The sequence below is a fragment of the Pomacea canaliculata genome, linkage group LG1 (assembly GCF_003073045.1).
Source record: "Pomacea canaliculata isolate SZHN2017 linkage group LG1, ASM307304v1, whole genome shotgun sequence".
In the NCBI taxonomy this organism is placed as follows: Eukaryota; Metazoa; Mollusca; class Gastropoda; order Architaenioglossa; family Ampullariidae; genus Pomacea; species Pomacea canaliculata.
In genome coordinates this window covers 8,573,507-8,593,930 of record NC_037590.1, presented here as the reverse complement: position 1 = coordinate 8,593,930, position 20,424 = coordinate 8,573,507, and the positions used below count along the sequence as shown (strand labels likewise).

At 45.5% G+C, this 20,424-nt stretch overlaps 1 protein-coding gene across 2 annotated transcripts in view; it reads right to left on the bottom strand.

Moving 5' to 3' along the window:
* Positions 1-20,424, bottom strand: part of LOC112553521 (tolloid-like protein 1) — a 37,755-nt gene that overhangs the window by 6,039 nt on the left and 11,292 nt on the right. For both annotated transcript variants that reach the window (XM_025220787.1, XM_025220796.1), the window contains 11 exons: positions 16,219-16,471; positions 10,380-10,545; positions 10,013-10,250; positions 9,709-9,829; positions 7,911-8,089; positions 6,816-7,049; positions 6,065-6,274; positions 5,707-5,820; positions 3,895-4,040; positions 2,606-2,801; positions 2,008-2,130 (listed from right to left, as the gene is read on the bottom strand). In XM_025220787.1, the coding sequence (XP_025076572.1) occupies positions 2,008-2,130; positions 2,606-2,801; positions 3,895-4,040; positions 5,707-5,820; positions 6,065-6,274; positions 6,816-7,049; positions 7,911-8,089; positions 9,709-9,829; positions 10,013-10,250; positions 10,380-10,545; positions 16,219-16,471 (1,980 nt within the window). The remainder of the gene's footprint in view (positions 1-2,007; positions 2,131-2,605; positions 2,802-3,894; positions 4,041-5,706; positions 5,821-6,064; positions 6,275-6,815; positions 7,050-7,910; positions 8,090-9,708; positions 9,830-10,012; positions 10,251-10,379; positions 10,546-16,218; positions 16,472-20,424) is intronic.

Sequence of the window (20,424 nt, the reverse complement as noted above, 5' to 3'; positions counted from 1 at the left end):
GAATAATCTGACTACTTTTTGTTTGCTCGTGACATTGGTTATGTGTCTATGACACCTCTAGATATTAGAGATTGGCATTGTGGACTTTTGTGTATACTTTCAGATTTGGGTATGAGATGTTAAGTACACTGCTTTGACTGATGGTATAGGATAGTTGTTTCTTGAATAGCTTTGATTAACTAGGGCTTACATTCTGAAAGGTTTTCATCTGTTTTTGACCCAGGGATTGATATTCCCTCTTTGATTTTAAAAATTACTGTCAAGGCACATTTTGATGTTGTGATTAAATTATTATCCCTATTGTATCTGTATAGATAATTTAACAGAAATTCTTTTTTGTTTTGTTTGCTGTTTTAGTGGGCAACAAGGATCCCCAACATGTATTTGATGTGGTCTCATGTAAGAAAAAAGGAAAAAGATAGGCTTAGAAGGTGATGCTTTGACTAGATACATAATGCAGGGTATAGAGCGTCATGATAGACATGTGGAAAGATTAGAGAAAAAGAAAAAAAAAAAAGAAAAAAAGAAGAAATGGAAAGATTAGTAAGAAAAGAGGAAGCTGATAGGATAGCAAGAGAGAGATAGAGGCTGACAGGATACCCAGAGAGAGGGAAGCAGAAAGACAATTCGAGCTGGATAAAATTAAGACAAGTACGGAATCAAGGCCTGATGTGTCTGTAATGTGAATGCCCGATTAATCAGGTGCATGTGTGTGACATGTCGTCGTCCTTCCCCTGACCAGGTTCCAGTTGACCTACTTCAGTCTCCAGTGCAGTTTGTCTTATAGTTTGTGTATTGAGTTTTTTATTTACTTTGAATATGATTAAAATCTTTGAGAGCTTTAGGGTTTAAAAAATGCGGGAAGACAAAGGCATATGCTTCTAATGTACGAGTTGAGTGTGTATGGCAAGTCGGTTTTGCTTTTGAAAACGGTTGAGTAACTAAAATGAGTATGCATACGAGTTGAACAACTCTACACTAATTAAACTTTAGATCAAGTTAAAAGTCATTTACTAAGTGCATGTTCTGTTTGACACCTACAGTAATGTTAACATGCTTCTTATGTACTTCTACAGTTAAATGTTTTTTACTTTTGCTATCGGTTGTTTATTTTAGAGTTTTTGTCTGAAAGCGGCCTGGTAGTATTTCTTAAAATGGTTAGAATTTTCTGCACGCCACATATAAACCAGAAGTTTTTCTACTAGTGTGTTAAATGTCTGCAGGCAACATAATAACAACCGTAAAGTCACACAGAAATGTCTTGAGTTAAGATAGCGGGAAAATTATATTTATGTGAATTTCAAATTGTAATATTAGAAATATGACTGAATACACCATACATTCACATGAAGCAAAGCAAATTATACAGACTGGTGACACGCAAATACAAAAATATTTATAGACTGTGCAAAATGAAGCAAATCAAATTACACAGGCTGGTGACATACAAAAATATATACACACTGTGCAAAATGAAGCAAAGCAAATTATACAGGTTGCTGGCCACAGGGGTGTACACAGTGTTGCATATACATGGGGCAAACAAGGTTATAAGGCTGGTGATATGCAAGTGATATTATACAATGTGCAAATTATTCACCTGAATTAAAACAAATAGTACAAGTTGGTGGAACAGGTATGCTAGGAATATAAATGTACACACTGAACAAAATATACACAAGTATCCAGGGGAAGACAGAATCAGTCTTACAGGTTAAAAGTGTGCAGAGGACATCGTTATGATTTTAATATCTGTGATTATTGTTTCACCACACACACAGGCTTGTTGATATAAGCAGTGTCAAGTTTTGGTCTTCTTGTGGTTTTAAGAGTGCGCTGACATAAATAATGTTCGCTGACCATTGGGCTGGTAGAGGTAGACAAGGTAGACAACTGCACTGTCACGATACATGAAAGACCGGGGTTGCGCCCCTTGAGTTTTATGCGATGACGGTTGTGTTCACACGCGGTGTGTCGTGTCAGTTCACTGACTTTGCTCTCTCTTACCTTCACATCGCTTGCCGTCGGAGTGAAGCTCGTAGCCGATGCGGCATTCGCACTTGTAGCTACCCAGGGTGTTGACGCAGATGTGGTCACAGCCATGGTTGGATACCGTGCACTCGTCGAACTCTGGACACAAGAGAACCACACAGCCGATATGACATCATGCAGTAAGCAAACAAGTAAATAAATAAGGCGCATAACATTTCAACAAGGACAATCTGGACTCAATGAGGTCTGGCCGGATACAAGATGTTTGAGAGCAGTCACAGTTAAACTGTAAAGATGTCGTTTTCACACACACACGCGCGTGCGCACTTACAGAAAATATTAATATTTTGTTTTTAAAGAGTGCGAAAGCTAGAAGTAAGGAGTTGCTTGCCAAATATAGCATTCATGCTTTGTTGCTAATTCGTTTGAGTTGTTTTACTGATCATCATCATCATCATCATCATCATCATCATCATCATCATCATCATCATCATCATCATCAAAATGTGATCGACAATGATACTGTTTATTGCATAATACTTTCACAAGAAAACAAAGGACAACAAAGTAGAATTCAACACACACTCTCTAACACACACACACACACACGCACCTTTGACGAACTTGGCAGCGAAGCCAGCCTTCTGTACGGATCCGTCTGACACGAACTTCACGTAGAGTTTGTTGCCGCTCGACTTGATGTCATCTGGAATCTTGTAACCACAGTAACGCCCCAGCAGGGGAGACGACTCCTCACTGCCATCCCTGACTTCCAGGTAGTCGTAGACACAGTTGTCGTGGTTCTCAATCTACAAGCAAGGGAATCAACCAACCAATCAATCAATCAGTCAATCAGTCATGGCAATATTTCCAAAACCTAGGTGAATAGTTCCCCTCCTCTCCCATCCATCAGTTTCGACATACAAACAAAAACATAGTGATGTCAGGAACATACATGGCTACATACGTTGCTAAGGCTACAGCTTGATGACGACATGTTAATTAAGCGGAACTATGGACAATCGTGACGTCACGACGCTGGCATTATTCATGAGGACGAGGGGATTATCTTCTCCGCTTTGAGGCATCAACATCTTGCACGAAGACAACAACAGATAGCGCAGACTGACAAGTACAGACAGTACAGACTGACTAGTAGCGACAGTACTGACTGACAAGCCGCTGGGGAATGTACTACTGTAATAAGCACCACAAATCTATCCATGTCGTCATATCCGCTTTTCGGGGTGGGGTGTGTGGGGAACGAAGTACTGTCGGATGCCGTCAGCGTCAGCAAGCTTGCATGCTGGAAGAACGGCATGTCTGTTAGACCGAAGATGTCGCGGTTCAGTGGGTTCTGACGGTACCCGGATATCCGATGACGCCTTGTACACCAGATGACCTCGACACCCTACCTTCCACCCGTCCTAGATGCCTCACATCGCGGTATAAAATAACACATGCCTTCAATACGCCACCATGGTGCACCTGGCGACCCTGTTCCAGTTGTCACCTCTCATCATTGCCCCCACCAACTTCTTAGCCCAGCGGGAATCCTTTCAAGTTATAACTAAGTAATCTGACTAAATAGATGAATATACTCGTGCGTGCTGGGCAAACCTTGGTGAAGACCATTGGGTTTCTCATCCGTGCATACCCAAATGAAGTACTATCATCTTTACGGTCTAATAACAGTCGCTGGATTAAACAAGTTTGTTTCCCGCCCAAGAGTAAGAATCGACAAATGAAACATGAAATCATCTTCCTACAAAGCCTGTGTGAGTTATCTTGATCACAGACAGACCAGAAAGTCTTTTGCGATATTAGTCAGGGTTAGAGTTTTATTTTATTTTATTTTATTTTATTTAAAGCCTGTTTTTGCAAATAATCCTCTGGATGTACCTCAAAGGACTGGAACTTCAACGCCACGGAGTAGCCCTCTTCAACAGATATCTTCCAAATGCAGTCCTTGTTGGGTCGGTAGTCATCCGGGTAGTTGGGTGACGTCAGGAAGCCCTGGTCTTTGTTGATCTCGCCCCCGCAGATAGCTGCAAAAAGCCAGAGGGAAAATGAGAGATGTTTAGAAACCTTTTTCCAAATCAGAGGAATGATGTAAAAACAAACGATGATGTGACGACCAAGAGGTATCAAGGAGCCAAAACGAGGCTCCACAGCCTGGTGTTTGGTACATTTGACACTGGAGCAGAAGAACACTGGTTCCAAATCTCAGTCGCGAGGGACAGAGGCTGGGGGCTCACCTCGCTCACCTTGCACGTGTTCATCCAACGTAAGTTCATCGAGGGTCAAACTGAGGAGAGGGTCATTTGGGTTCCGTGTGTGAGTCATGATTACAAAACCAGACGCCGGGCACTAATTTGATTTTAGTGCATGCTATGCTATTGTTTGTTTTGATTACATGTTATTTTTTATTAATTTGTGTTTGTCACATAAAGAAGACCATTTGGACAGCATGCCAGTAGCTCGCCAATGCGTAAATGAACACGTTTCTCTCTCTCTCACACACACACAGCACTAATATCATCAGTGCATTAACATTCACTCCTATTATTTTGATTATAGCTCCCATTTCTGTTTGACCCACACAGCCACCCCTCATCTGTCGGGGTATTACGTTTCCAATATCAAAAGACTGGTGCTCTCTAGTGTCTCCTACAGGAATTAACAAAAAAATCTTGCAAAACGTTAATGTATCCACGGGCCCTGCATCAGCAAAGTACTCGCAGCAGGATTCCTGATTTAAGTTGTCGACTCCTGAAGTGCACAGTGCAGCAATCAACGGCAGCAAATTGTCCGCCATTTACCGGCCGTAGACCCTCTAGTTAGCCTCGTGACAGTTGGCGGGATCCTCGTCATCAAATGAATTGACGGCGGACCCTGTAGGTGCTGGGTCACGGGTCTAACCATTTAAGACCGTGTGAAAGACAGCTGTATGCTTTAACATCAAGCTAGCTGCATCCTGATATAAGCAGCTGTCTACTTTAACATCATGATCTAACCAGCTGTTTGCTTTAATACCCGGATACAAACAGCTGCACTCTTTGGCATCGGCTGTGTACTTTTTATTTCAACACCGGAATATATTGACAGCTGTAAAGGGAAACATTACACAGACAAGCTGCAGACCATCAAAAGGAAGACAGGACAGCTGTAGACTTTAGGTTTTAACCTGGACTCGTGGCGACGGTCACAACTTGATGACCGAGGATATTGCGAAGAAGTCGGCGCGTGCTCTTTATATAACCCTGTAGTTACTAGTTAACATCATCAGGTACTGCTGCAGTCTACTATGGCCTGGCTCCAACAGAGGAGACAGGAGTTAAGGATGGTGACCGCGTGGTGGCGCTGCTGTGTGAACTCTGCTCCGTGTTGCAAGGACTACGGTATCGGGTCTGTGGTTAGGCCGGCTGCTGGCACACGAAGGCAAACAGTCGGACAGGCTGACAATTAGGGGATCTGCGCAGCAGAGACTAACAGCCAAGATCCATTGGGATGATGGCGGGAAACAAGAAAGGAATTGTTTCTCAGCCTGGTGTTGGTGGTGGTGGTTGGGGAAGAGTGGTAGGAGGACATGAGGATTATTTATAGATACTTGCATTTATTCATGTATCCATGCATGCACGCATGATATTTGATACGAATTTTTCTTGAGGATTAAGAAATGAATTCCAAGCGGCTCCACAACAGAACTCTTACCTTCGTACTCCGCGAAGAAGCCCTTGCCGCCTCCACGTGATGTCCTGTACTCGATCCACATGCGCGTGTCCGAGGAAATGAGCGTTTCTGGCAGTTTGTTGCCACAAAACCGACCTGCACAGCGAAAAATATAAAACAGAGTAATACAAAGTCCTCCTACCTATTCCAGAATCCAAGCTGCCGAAGGACACTCGTCTTAAAGGGAGAGAGCTTGTGAAGCAGCTCATGGCTAGGAACTAAAAGAATCGTCAGGACTGAAAAAAAACTAATTAAACCGAGGAATTTTAGATCCACCGAGGAATACCACAATCGCCGATCAAAGAAGAAAGTCAGAACCAGCGAGCGTGTCCAGACTCACCGAGAAGCGGGGACTTGATGTAGTAGCCATCGCGAACCTCCAGGTAGTCCATCTCGCAGTTGTAGGACTTGGGGATGTCCAGCTCCGTGATGTTCAGGACGATCTTCTCGCCATGGGTAGCCGATATTCGCCACTGACACAGCTCTTCTTTGCCGACGCTGGCCTGTTGGGAAAATTTGCCGCTGGAGTCCTGCAGAGTTCGGCCACACTCTGCAACGATCATCATCATCAATCATTCATTATCATCATCATTGATATTTGAGGCTCTTTAATGTCAGTTTGTAGCATGATCACGCTTAATTCTCATTATTGCTTCTATTCAGAAAGTCTGTTTGGTTTGAATAAAGCATGTTCAGCGTCTGTCATTGAATTCGTTAACGAATGGCGTGTGACCGACAATCCACTCTCCCTTAGGGATGCCCACAACTACGATTAAACCGTTCTGGCCAAAACCTTTGTAAGTGAAATCAGCTCAGAAATTAAAAAGGATGTTGCCAAACAAGCGAAAATATATTAATAGCCCATGTAAACAGTATGCAATCTTCATCATATTCACAACCCAGAAAACAGGTAGTCGTAAGACTACCACATCTTTTATCAGATGTCTGGAAATGTGAACTTTTTTCTGAAGGATTTGGGAAAAAATACAAATATGATTCTACACCAATTTGACCAAACACAGAATTTATTGTAATCATCAATACACAGATTTAACATCGCTTATTGCATCGAAACAATGCACATCGCTTACTCGGACATCTGTACAGCTTGTTGGCCTGGCGGATGTCCCCAGGACTGAGCTTGACACGTTGACCGATCTCCGGCCTGACCACCATCCCGGGCTTTCGGCGGGGCAGGATGGTGTCGAGGTAGTTGTTGCGGGCGAAGGTGTTGCGAGCGTAGTGCATGATGCTGCCGTAGTCGTAGACCTCGCCCAGCGAGTTGACGTCGGTGGCCGTCAGTTTGTTGAAGTTGTATTCTTGGCCTGCGACGAGGCAAACAGCAGGTGATGAAGATGAAAGGCAAAGCAGTTGGCGGAAGAATCTGTCTCGCCCCTCGTAAAGAGGCTGCAGGTTTTAATAGAAAGGGAAAAAGAAAGAAGAGGGGAAAACTTGACCGATGCGACATAGGGTTAAAGGTCATGGTGTCGGAGATCACAGCCGACGCGGAGAACAAAGCGGGGCAGATAGTACAGAAGAAAGCGGAGAGACCCACACACGTCCTAGTAGACTTGATATAAATATTTTAGTGTGTTTAGTTTGAGGCCGTGAAGACCTTATAATGTCTGGAGATAATGAGGAGGCAGGCTGCTGTACAGGACGATCCCTCATTATTTTTAAGCTGTACTTAAAAAGGTCAATACTTGGAATTTAATGATCAATATTTGTTAACAAAAATAAATGTTATTGAAAAGCGAGAGCGAAGAAGGGATATAGACAGAGAGATAGTAAGTAAAGAGAATGACGATATTTGTTTATCATTAACAAGGGAAAAGCAAATGTAGCTTAGCTAAAAGAGAGGACACACAAAGAAGAGGAGGGAGAGGTGGAAGGATTTAAGTGAGAGAGAAAGAGAGGGGGGGGGTATTTTTGTTTTACCCCAAGCCAGCAAACTAAGACGGCAAGACAGACAGCCCTACAAACAGATGCCAGTTGCAGAGAAAGAACAGAGTGACCGAAACGAGAGCTGAACCCAGAACAACCAACCCTCACTGCATTGGTGACAGGCGCTAACCATTGCGCCACCGGGAGAGAGGGAGGGAGACGGAGAGAGAAAATTAGGGAGGAAGGAAAGAAGAAGAAGAAAAAAAAAGACAGAAGAAGGAGAAAGAGAGAGGTGTTCTCACCGGGCATAATATTCTTGTAGATGATCTGCACGTGCTCATCACGGTCGGGGCGAGTGTGCTCGTGCCAGAAGCCAATCACGTGACCTAGCTCGTGCACCACGATGCCGAACTTGTCGCAATTTTTGCCGATGGAGATGGCCTGGGCACCGTTGCCTCGTTTACCCACAAAGGAGCAACACCTGCAAACCAGATCGTTCTTTTCTATGTGAATATGTATTCGTTTATTTGTATGTTTGTAGGGGAGAGTGGTGCGTTACAATCAACTGGGCATTTCACAGAGATTTTAACAAAATCTTTTTGGCAAAAAACGAAAGACCCCCCCTCCACCACCAAAGAAAAACAAAAAACAAACAAACAAACATGAAGCCACTGACCCAGATCCACCCCATCTGAGACTTGCATTAAGAAAGAGAAGGAGTGAAATTTCAGGCATCCTACCAACACACGTGGAAACAATGTATAAACAGAAAAGTCCGTTTAAAATGTCTGCCTAGCGACAGTTTTTTCTTCTTTTGGGGGAGGGAATGGAGGAGGGTGGAGGAGGGTTCAAACGTAACCAAGGAAAATAAATGTCAAGGAAGTTGAGTGGCAAGTGGTCGGATATCGCTACAATCGTCATCCTCCGATGACTGGGGCTCGTGATGTACGCTCATCGGGTGTCGCCACGACACATGGGAACAAAGCCTCTCGTATCTCGACTGTGTATGTGTGTGGGCACGCACGCACGCACCATCACACACGCATACATCTGTTTAGTTGTGCCGTATCTGGAAATTTTTGGGAAAACATATTCATACCGAGATATTTCCAGAGAATTCTTAACACAACAAAACAAAATTGCGGAGAGGTGGGGAAAAGAAAAGCGAAATATGTTTGCTATAAATCTAGCGGTCTGTCCCCAATCCCCCAGACACCATCTTTATATATTGCTGAACATAATTTCAGCATCTCGCCAAGTGCTTTGTTGACAAACACGCAGGGTGGATAACCGCACGTTGGCAAAACGCGACACGTGACAAGGCTTTGCCGCGGGGACGTCAACGTTCTATGTGGTACTTTTAAGTGCAAGCCCCTCCTTGCCAGGACAATCTCGGAACCCCCACCTTCCTCCCCCAGAAATCTCAACTTTCATCTGCTGTTTCCCACTAATCCAACTCGCCCACCTACGAGAAGGATGCGCCGCATGCATATCAAATCCTCAAATCCCAGTCAAAGAGCACCGCTCGTTACCTGGCGGGTTTTTTTTTCAGCATCTGTGCGAAATCTGTGTGCTTCTTGGGTCACAAAGGCAAGGAGAAAAGGTATTTCAATGTACAAAAGCTGGTTGAGTGTACAGGGTTTTATCGCCACTGACATGACACAGAAGTTCAGAAGGTGCGTCTTCTAAAACTGTCCAGGACAGAACCCATGTTGTGCGCATACCTTCTGTTCGCAAAAGTCTGAATCTGTTTGTCTCATTGTTTTCTGTCTGTGTTCTCTTTGTCTCTGTGTGTCTCATTAGTTAATGTCTGTATTTCTGGCTCTCAGTCTATTTTAGTGTCTGAGGCTATTCAGTAACGCATTTAAGTCTGTTGCTTTCCTGCTTCTGTTAGGCATTTGTCTCGCCCTCAGACAGCCAGTCACAAACAATCCACCAGATCAACCAACTTAACTGACAACCCATGCAAACAACTCTCCTATTCTACAGGGGAGGTACATAATAAAACCTATCCATGTGTTACACTAGGTGGAGGCAGTGTTCTCGGAGACACAACCCTGTATCTCTCCGCCTAGACAACGCACTGTACGATCAACTCACCCACAGGAACGCTCGGTAAACAAAATGTAGTTCTCGTCATCCGGTTTACGCTCCACAAAGGTGACGCAAGTATGGTTTTCCCAGTGCCGCATGGCCAGCTTGAACATGGCCTTGTTGGCTCCTGCAACACACAAACAACACCCGAGGTTGAAAAAAGAAAATTAAAGCCTTTAAACTAAGGGATTCCGGTATTAAACTACCATAGGTGCAGACCTTCAGAAGGCACTGACAGTCACTGTGTTTAAAGAACTTGCTCTATAGTATGATTCTTCAATACTGAGGGAACACGTTGGGTGAGACTGACCTGTGAAGTTGGCCTCTATGTCGTACGGAATGATGCCATAGTCCCATAGCCGGTCCTTGCGGGCAGTCGCGGCCCTCTTGCCCCTGGAGTTGGCCATCGATGAGACTTCGTCGATCTGGATCTCCTCCTTGTCCTCCAGCTTCTCCCACGGCATCTTGAGGTCATCTTCATGCTTGTGAGCCTCGCCTTCAACCTCGGAGTCGTTGACCTTGTTACTGGGCACGCTGTTCTTCGTGATCTGCATATCCAAACAAAATTGTGGAAATTGAGATGTAGACTTGGTTTCGAGGGTCAGATGAGAACAGAAATGCTTCCTCACTTTGCCAACATATGAGAGTAAAACCCCGGATGTCCAGCAGCCACTCACCTTGCCACCCTTGCCTTTGTAGAAGCTGCGAGCTAACCTCTGCCTGCCAGTCAGCTCCTTCTCCTTCATGCTTTTCAGCTCCGCTCGAATCTTGTCCCACTTCTTTCTCAGCTCGCTGATCTCGTCCCTCAGCATTCGCTTGTTCTCCCGACATTGCTTCTTGTCTCTGTGACAGATTGCAGCTTTATGATTGGTTGAGCTGAGCAGATTAATATTCATTTCAACGAAGAGAGATTTATTATTTCTCCCTCATCGGGGTGTTCAAGGAATATCGACAGAAACAAACACAGAGACACGAACAAACAAACGGAGTACCAGCTGGGGTGTGTGAGATGAGTGAGAGAAGAAAATATACTTTGGAAGGAAGGAAGGAAACGCAGGTAGAGGAAGGAGGAAAATAGTGGACAGGAGAGAATGAATAAACCTATGAACGAGTTACATAAGTGGGATGAGATTAAGCAAGAAGAGAATAAATCGCAGATGACTGGAGTGGACTACTAGCATCACAGGGCTACTAGAGGTCCGGGATGATGAGATGGTGGTTGATGATGAGATGCGAGATGTGGGGAGGTACTAACAGAAACTAATTTCGTCCTACGTATATTCAAAAAAAAAAAAAAAAAAAAATATCAACCAGATGTCAAAGGAGCGGATTTTCCACATCCTCGACTGTTTATTATCATCATCAACCGCTCATCGCTGCCAAGATCAAAGCGCAAATGGAGTTTGAAGAATTCTGGCCAAGTTACCTGCAAAATGACAGAGTTCCTTGTCCGCGTTCTTGCATACCTCGGAGGTAAACTGTGCATGAGTGAGGACTGATCCCTCCTCCCAAGTAAGTTCTTTGTCACGTGCAGTCGACGCTCTCCTAAACACGTGCTAATTAGAGTAAGTAGGGGCCGTCTGCCGCGAGCTTTCATACACAGTAATGGGAAACGGCTGCAGGAGCGGGAGGGAGGATGCCAACTGCTTTCAAGCTTACAGGTAAGATGATGCAGCGTGGAGGAGTCCAGAAGCTTCGAGAAAAATCTCTCCTGCTTCTTGTGGAGGGTAGAACTGTGTACACCTCGTTGTCTGCACCTGAGGTATGTACTTTGGTGTGTACAACAAACGTCTTCCCTGTTTTACAGAGCATCACCTACACACCTGTCTGTCTGATGCTCCCGGTGATCTCAACATGGAGGATGAGAAGGAGAGAATTGAGGAGTTACACTAGCAGGCACTTTACAGATAGACAGATCAGTGGACGGGCCGATGGACGGCCAACGTTGGTGGTTGTAAATATGTTAAAAATATTTTGCGCGACTCGTCTGTTTTTGTTTTTCATTTTTTTGAGGGATCAAAGGATGCCGGAAAGATAAAACATGAAAAAATTCGATTCAGTAATGTGTGTAGGTGTGTCGCTTGCTCTCTGTGTGTGTGCGCGCGCGTTTGTGTTTGCTATCTGTGTGTGTGTGTGAGTGAGTGAGGCAGAGAGACTTGGCGTATACCCCAAACATGTGTGTGTGTATAGAGAGAGAGAGAGTGTGGATAAAGAAACGACTGTGAATGACACGAGATAACATCAGCGAAGTACCCTGGGTACTGCACAACATACCTGGAGATCTCCTCTGTTGGCCAGAGTTTCAAACACGACTGTAAACAACAGACATTCTAACTGTCATCATCTGCTACAACTATGTCCAAAAGCCGTCGATTAGAACTCAGGTGGATGCCACCCGACTGACCATTCAAGTCTTAGTGCAAGTCAGTGAAAGGTTCACTCACTACACCCTCACCAGCGGATGCAACAACGACCACAGGGCGCAGACTACTAAGCATTTTCTCTCAAACATTTTCGTCGTACTAGTAATGGTGATGATAATACTAAAAACCCTTTGCTTGTTGTTGCGGGGTGTGTGTAGGGGTAGGTCTTATACCTTTTCTTTTTTCTTGTTGAGGGCGGTGGCCATCGCCTCTCTCACACTGCCTCACCTTCAAACATCCACACCACAGCTTTGTCAACCAGTCAACAGAGAAAAATACGGTGCGTGACACGGGTTTCGAACCAACAATTGCACGTGTCTTTGGGCTCTAACCACTAAGCTGATTAACTAAAAGCTAAAACGATTTTTCTTGTAATGATGATGGTGTTGACGAGGATTAAACTATTAACGAAAGCTACCCCGAAGTTTAGCGAATGCCGGTCTGTCTGCCCCCAAGGAGGACGTTTGCCACGAGTGTAGCAAGGTCGACCACTCGATGATGAGCAGTTTTCAGACATCCTTGACAAGTGTCCAAACACCTCGCAATCCCAAGCACCTCACCCACGCAGGTGAGTAAACATCTCGAGTAGCCTGGCCTCGCATGGTTCCTCGTCAACCTCGACAGGTGCCGTTACAAGCATGTACCCGTACCTCCATCACCTGACTAATCTCTGGTGGTAATTCCATTCCCCTTGTAGACATGTTGCATGTCATACTCAAGAAAATACGATGATGGGAAGAGGAAAGTCTATTAACCTCTCCGCCGTTAACCCTGAGCTTATTCGGTCTCGGAAGTTTTGAACCCCGTGCGACACTCGGGGTAAGCTGGCTTACTTGACCCCGGGTGTAGAGCTAAGCCTGAACACTGCTCAGACAGTGTTTTGCTGCCACCTAGTGGTAGTGTTATCTCCACATTTTCTAGGGACTAGGGAGGCGAGGCAAAGGACGGTAAACAAAATGGCGTACGACTGTTATTTGACGATTAAAAAAGATAAACTCGCTCTCTTCACGTACCCAGGCCCGTTATTACTCCTCCTTGGGGTTTGATTTCTTCAGAGGAGAGTGAATTGTTTGTTTGTTAGTGTTTTATCCAGTGCCAGGCATCCAGAGGAGAGTGTCGTGCAATAAGAGGCAGTAAAAACAAGTCTTTTGATCTTTTTCTCGTAAAACTCTTTGGAAGACAGCTGGAAGTAGTGATGCTACAACGGAACACTTAATACACTTCACTTCACTTTTATTTTATTGTTATTTTATTATTTAAAAGGAAACTTGCATGTTGGTACTTAAAGAACCCCAAACTTTGTAACTGATGACTATTCGTTATCATTAGGACAGCAACGTGTCCCTCCCTCTCCCGACAGAGACCATGATGGGGCCCGCCCCAGGCCCCTCCTCCCAGTCACCATAGAAATGTAGAGTGTGCACGTGCGGCATTTAAACAGCGCGTGAAATCGCGTGATATTTAACGCCGCCGGCCAGTGGCGCCATCTGGAGGGCTCTTGCGACTGATGAGGCCAGCTGCAGCGCCACCTAGGAAGGTCAGCATTCCGATGCCAGGTGCGGCCAGCGTTTGCTTGGCGCCTGGTTGTGAGCCCACATCCAGCAGGAGACATGTAACAAACTTCAACATGGCGACAGTAACAAGCTCCAGACACGTGACACGATCATAAAAGGTAATGTTACAGTATTAAAAGGACAGCGAATGTAACTGGTTCATCGTGCTTAGGACAAGTTGTCTAGCCGCCATCATCGTTCCTGATAAACCAGACATCCAGCTCTGCTATCTGCTGGGTTGGAAAGGGAGGAGGTTTGTGCGGATCATGTAGCGATCTTGTGCTCGGCTGTCAGGCTCACTAACCACCAGGGTACGGAACCTTCGGAGGAATGTAAGAGGATCCAATATCAGGTTGGAACAGGATCCAAGAAGAGGATAAGGATGGCGGGAATTTGTGTTTTCCACCGCACAAGCAACTAAGACTGTCTCACGGCAAGGCATGTAAACTGATGCCACATGTAGAGAAAGAACAGCGTGCCCGAGACGAGAGTTGAACCCAGGACAACCAACCCAGTATATTGGTGACAGTCGTTAACCGTTGCACCAGCAGACCGCCCTCAAGAGGATGAGCAGGATCAACTGTACGTACAGGATTTATTATAATGGTGGTTGATTGGCTGTGAAGATGAAAATAATCAAGGAATCCTCTCACAGTTGAAAGCAATAATACCGTAATTAAACTTTTCAAACATTTGAATTATGACACCCGTGTCGCCATTGGGGAGAGCTTACCATGACCTTTACCAGAATGCAAGACACATGATCCGACATGCAAACTGTAACAGAATCCAACATGAAGACTTTATCAGAATCCAGTCTGAGGGCAGTAACAGGATCAGATCCACTGATAAACTTTGTGCATGAAGTGCGATATCCACAGGGCGGGGTGGTGCTCACACCATCTGTGGTGGTGGTGTGCGTGTGTATGCTTCTGTCACATTGTGTTATTACAAACACGTCACTCTGTCTTACATATCTGTATATCTATCTATCTCGCGTCTAGTCCTGGCTGCTGTAGACCAAACATCATTCCCGACTCAGCTGATCAGGTGCGACCCTCGCACAGACATCACTGCTTGCATCCATCTTGGGAAGCTGCTGGATGAGGGTTAGTCACCATCAAGCATGTCTGCGTCACCAGACACAACATCAGTCGTCGGCGAGACTGCCCCGCCCCCCTGGACATCGCACGGCACGCGCACAGTCTATTTATACACCTGACGTCACTGCCCGGAGGGTCGGGTCGCCGCATTCTCGCCGCTACGAGGTCGCGTTAACGAGGCCAGGCGGTGACCTCTGACCCCGTTTTTGCTTTCAACAGCATTTTCTATCCGAGATGCTGCTTTCTTCTTCGTCAGTGTATCACATTCCGACCCTGGACGGCCAAAGATAAGAGTCTGGAAAGCGAAGACGATCTGCTAAAGCAATCATCTTCTTGTCTACAGTTTCTGGCCTCCATGACGAGGGCAGCTAAACAACGTGTCAGTGCAGTTGACTTTTTTTCTTTGAGTATCAGCTTTTCTTTCTTATCCTTTAATATTTTCTTTCTCTCTCTTCCTCCTTTTTCTCGTTTTCACAAACGCGCTCCTGTTAGGACATGCTAAACCTTGCGATGCCCACGCTCGCTACAGTGTAGAAGATGTACAATATTTATTTTGCACCGAAGCATCACCACCCGCCCACCTACCCCGAGTCCCCCGGGTGACGAAAGCCGTGAACATGCCTGGAAGCTGACACAAAATCAACTGTCGTCTGCTCGTCCTCGCAGTCCTTTTATGGTGAAAGCTATTTTTAATCTCGTCTGGCTGCTTATGAGCTAAGAATGACTCATCCCCACAGCAATAATAGCTACAATAACACAAACATAACTGCTGACAAACAAGCGCTGGTAATGATAGGCTTGATGGTCAGATCGATGACGAGGTCTCCTCCATCTTGTCCCATGATTCGTGGAGGCGATGTTAATAGAAGACAAGGCATGGAAGACAAGATAGGGAATGCACTGACGACACTTTCGACATACATACATTATGTGAAAATAAGGAAAGACAGAAAGACAAACAGGACGAGAAACACGGAATAATATAAATAAAAGAGAATACGAAATATAGGGTGTCTTTGTTCTGAGAGTGCTCGTGTGATCAGATTACCAGAAAACTGAGAAGAGAGGTTAGCGAGGGCATGAGAGCACAAAGAGGAATGAAAAAAGGAAAGATACACATTGTCTCTACACACGTGCACATAGAACTATTGGGGCTTGCACACACACACACAGACAGACAGACCTACAAGATAGCGAGGAGGGAAAGGAAACTTGAGTATACATGTACGAGTGAAAACAAATTTGAGACAGACACAAACAAGAAACAGAGATCTGGCGAACAAAAAATAAAAAAGGTTGAGAAATGAGAAAACACTGTCAACGGCCTGGCGACACAAGATAAGCAGCATGCGATAATTAGCGAGATAATTAGGCTACAAGACCCTCGTGACGCGGGGCAGTGTGTCACCACGTGACTGAGTAGTGCTAACCACTCACATGTTGGTGCACTTGGAGCGCAACTCTTTCTTCTTCTCCTGCAGGAACTGCTTCAACATGCGCTTGTCCTTCAGGATCTGCTTGCGCTGCGAGTCCCTCACCTCGGCGGCCTGCCCTCCCTTGCTGGGACCCCGGGTGTGGATGCCGGGGTCCTCCACCTGCATCTCGAAGTCCGAGGTATTGGACTGGCGCAAAATTCTCTTCACTGCCTTGTAGTCCTCATCATCTAGGGCGATGTCCTCGTAGAAGGCGGCTGTAAACAATCAGTCAATGAATCAATAAACAAACCAACAAAATACAAGAAAATAAACTGACAAATGTATCTTCTGTTATTAGTTGTTATGACTATTTTATCCAATGGATCGTTATTTCGCTGTCTAAAGAATGAGATCATTTATTCAAAAAAGTTAAAACCGGTTGGCAGATTTGGTGTCATCGCAATTTTCGTCAGGACATGGGGCAACAGTTGTGCAGGGTGTTTTTTTTAAACATGTAAATTGAGACCCATGTGAAAAAAGAGGAGAAAAAAGTTCTTCAGTCTGTATGCAAGTGTTTTTGAGACAAGCATCGGAGTTTGGTAAGTTTCTGGCAATAACGGATGCTTCGACAAGGTCTTGCATCATGTGGCATCACTCAGGCGGGCAAGATTCCAAACATCTGGCAGTGTTTGAGCCTGAGGTCTCAGAGAGGAAGGGAAAGAGGATGCTCGGGACTATGCCAAACTGTCGAAAGATGGAGAGACAGAAAAGTTAGAAAGTGAGGTGGGGTTTGGGGGAAATTTGTGTTTTACACCGAGCCAACAACTAAGGCTATATCACGGCAAGGCAGTAAACAGATGTTACAGAAAAAACAGCGTGCCCGAGACGAGAGCTGAACCCAGGACAGTCAACCCTCACTGTGCTGGTGACAGGCGCTAACCATTGCGTCACAGGACCGTCCAGAAACGATGGGGGGACGTTAGCTACAAACTGAATTATATTGGAATAAAATGGAGAGCCAGACGGGAATGGATCAGAATAATCATAGTTCTCATGTTGTTCATTATTGTTTTCGTTTTCTCGTGTGATAACAAAATTTCTCACTGTGAAAAAAACTTATTTCGCGAGAAAATATTAGTTGTATAGAGTTACAACACGAAGAAACTCATTTTCACCCAGTAACCGGTCAGACCAGCGGCCACTTGTTTTATTGCATTACATATTAAATATATATTACATATTAATTACTAGTCTGCGGAATACTCTCCCCAGTCGCTGACTCATGTCCATCATGGACAACACCACAGGACTCAGGCCTCATTATGTCCTACCTCCCAGGGTAGACTTTGCTTTGGTCAGGATCCCCAAACCTCCCACACAGCGATCCGCACGTGAAGATCCAGAGGTGACCCGGATTAGAAGCTTGACCTACTTTTAAATCCGCGGCTTATCTCTTTCTCCCCTGCAGAGGGCGCTGCAGAGGTACCCGGCGTTTTACCACAACTGTGGGGATCTCGAACCAAGATCTCGTCTCCGGTGACACACGGGACTTCTCTCTGTCCGTGTTTACAGGGTCTGGACTAGCTTGCCCGGATACAGACTTAGCTGCTGACACGGCATAAAACACCTGCAGCCAAATATCAATCTCTGCTCCACACCTGTCGCTGTCAACCACCGCTGCTGGAGGCCAATTGGACCACAGCTTAGTCTCGAGGTCGGTGACAGACGCAAAAAATAGGGTCCGACCCCATGGTCTTCGTATTCTGCCGGTAGACTGGTTGCCCCTGTGTGTATGTATTTAAATATTACCTACATTATTCTTTCAGTGACATAATAAGCCTAACCCTAACCTAAAATTTATCTTCCATGTCTTTTAAAACACATCCGCATGAGCATAGATGATTTTTCCATAAATGAAATTGTCCAGTCACCTTCTAAAGCACAACCTCTAAATACAACCAAGTCCATGATTTTAACCCCGGGTGTTACCCTCCTATTCCTGAGTTGGGAATTCCATTTGAGTTTCACGCTTGGTGTTGTCTGGACCCACTGCGAGTAAAAGCGAACACAAAATTCACCCCCAGCGTGTAAACAATAAACGACAATTAAAATGCAGGCAGACCAAATGATATACACCAGTGTTAGGACACCCGTAATGGAGTCCCACGGCGTGGCGAGATGATGTTAGGCCTGAAGCCTTTCATCAAGTCACGAGCTTTGTGACTGTATTCAGGTGCACTATGTACCCGACTCTCTTACACCCCTACACCGCCTCACTATTGCCACCAACCACCCGCAAACAAGAGCTTGAGTACGTGTGTACTGGGTAGCAAAATCTGTGATATTTCCGATACTGAACAGTGACTACAATTAAATGATGGCGCTCGTACAGGGGTTAGTGCATATGAATGAATATGATGCTCGCATGCACGGATGATGCACGTTTGTACGTCCTCGTGTAAGTACAGTGTCCGTTGTGTCCGTTACACCGGCGCACGCACTGTTACACTGATGGCAAGTGATGGTGAGGTGTGTGGGGGAGGTTGGAGAGGAAAGTAAAGGTTGGGTGTTAAAAGCTACTATTGACAGTAGACATCGCAGTCCACCGCTAAACGTGTTGACAAAGTGACTCACAAGAACACCGACAAGCTGAAACCTCTCTACCCTCCTACACATACACTCACAGACTCATCCTCTACCCTCCATACACTCACCCTCTACCCTCCACACACTCACAGACTCCTTCCAGCAAGAGATCCGGACCTACTCTTTGCCTCTTATTCCATGTACGCGCGCACTGACACACTCACACAGTCCTCTAGAGAACATCTAATGGCATCCCGCCCACACAAGCACCACCGACAGCTCCCACTTGTGTCCGACATCCAGCTGTCAGCTTGAAGGCTTTCAGACAGCTCAGTCAGCTCTCCTCCGTCCATTTTCTCTCCTCACTCGGTGTAGTGGCAGCCCGGCTTCCCTCCATCTTATTGTGTGGGTGGCTCAAGCCACTTGGATTTTCTCGTCATCTTTGTCGCCACTAGATGGACCTGTTTCAGCAGCTGCTCTCTGCCGATCCGGAAGCGGAAGTGGAGAGCTGTCTCCCTAGCGGGCTATCACATATTTTGCGTAACTTCAACGTGTCCTAACGTATCGAGTTTTGCATTAAGGCTTCTTATCGGTATCCCCCTACAACCAACACCAATTTCATTTACTTAGGTTGAAAAAATGATTTTCTTTTTTGGTAGGAATATCGTGTGTGTGTGTGCGCGTGCGCGTGTTCAGGTATTACTGTGTCCACACACGCTGTCAACCTTGTCTTTTAGCCTCCACAACCCCACCCGACCTTCTCCCACCCACTTTCTTCTCTCTCTCTCTCTTTTTTTTTTGCGTTGCCTCTCCTCCAGGATCTACGTAGCCTTCATCGACACAGCGAGGTAACTCTGTTCCAACAAAGAACGACAACTCGATCGCTGTGACGCGAATTTACAGTTTGTATCTTGTGTACATACCGACACAGGTAGTTCACACCATGTAGCACAAACAGTCCTTGTAGGTGTTTGTTGATACCGTACGTGTGTGTGTTTGTGTGTGTGTGTTCGTGTATGTACGTGTGTGTGTTGGTGTGTGTACGTGTGTCTGTTGGTGTGTGTGTGTGTTCGTGTATGTACGTGTGTTGGTGTGTGTGTACGAGCTCCTGTGTATTTCAGAAGCAACTACATGGTCGCTCTACGGTTTACAGTTGGGTTTCGGGTAGCAAAGGCATTCGTGTGGGTGTCCTCGTGCATGTAAACAAACTGATAGTGGGCGAGTAGTGACACAACAACTTTTATCCTCATTTTTTTCCTCCCTTCTTCAACCTCCTTGTTCCCGTCACCTGCATAGATTACTCACCCGTACCACAACAGCTGTCTATCTTTTTTTCGTTTTCCCGGTACCCGAGCTACCCGGATTATTGTGACAAAGACTTCGCACTGTACACAAACCCCTGGTGGCTGAGGAATATTGTGGCGGACTTGTATAATGTACTTACCCAGCTCTCCTACCTACCCCTGGCGAGGGTGTCTACTCAAAACTGAATTACTACCCGGGGGGTCGGAAAGAAGAGTGTCTGTGTGGGGAGGAGTGTCAACAGTTAGTCTTATTGAAAACATGTGCTGTCCTGTCAACCTGTGTGGCAGTTATCTTTTTAACTGTTATAGGTTACGATTGTTGGTGATCACATGACACA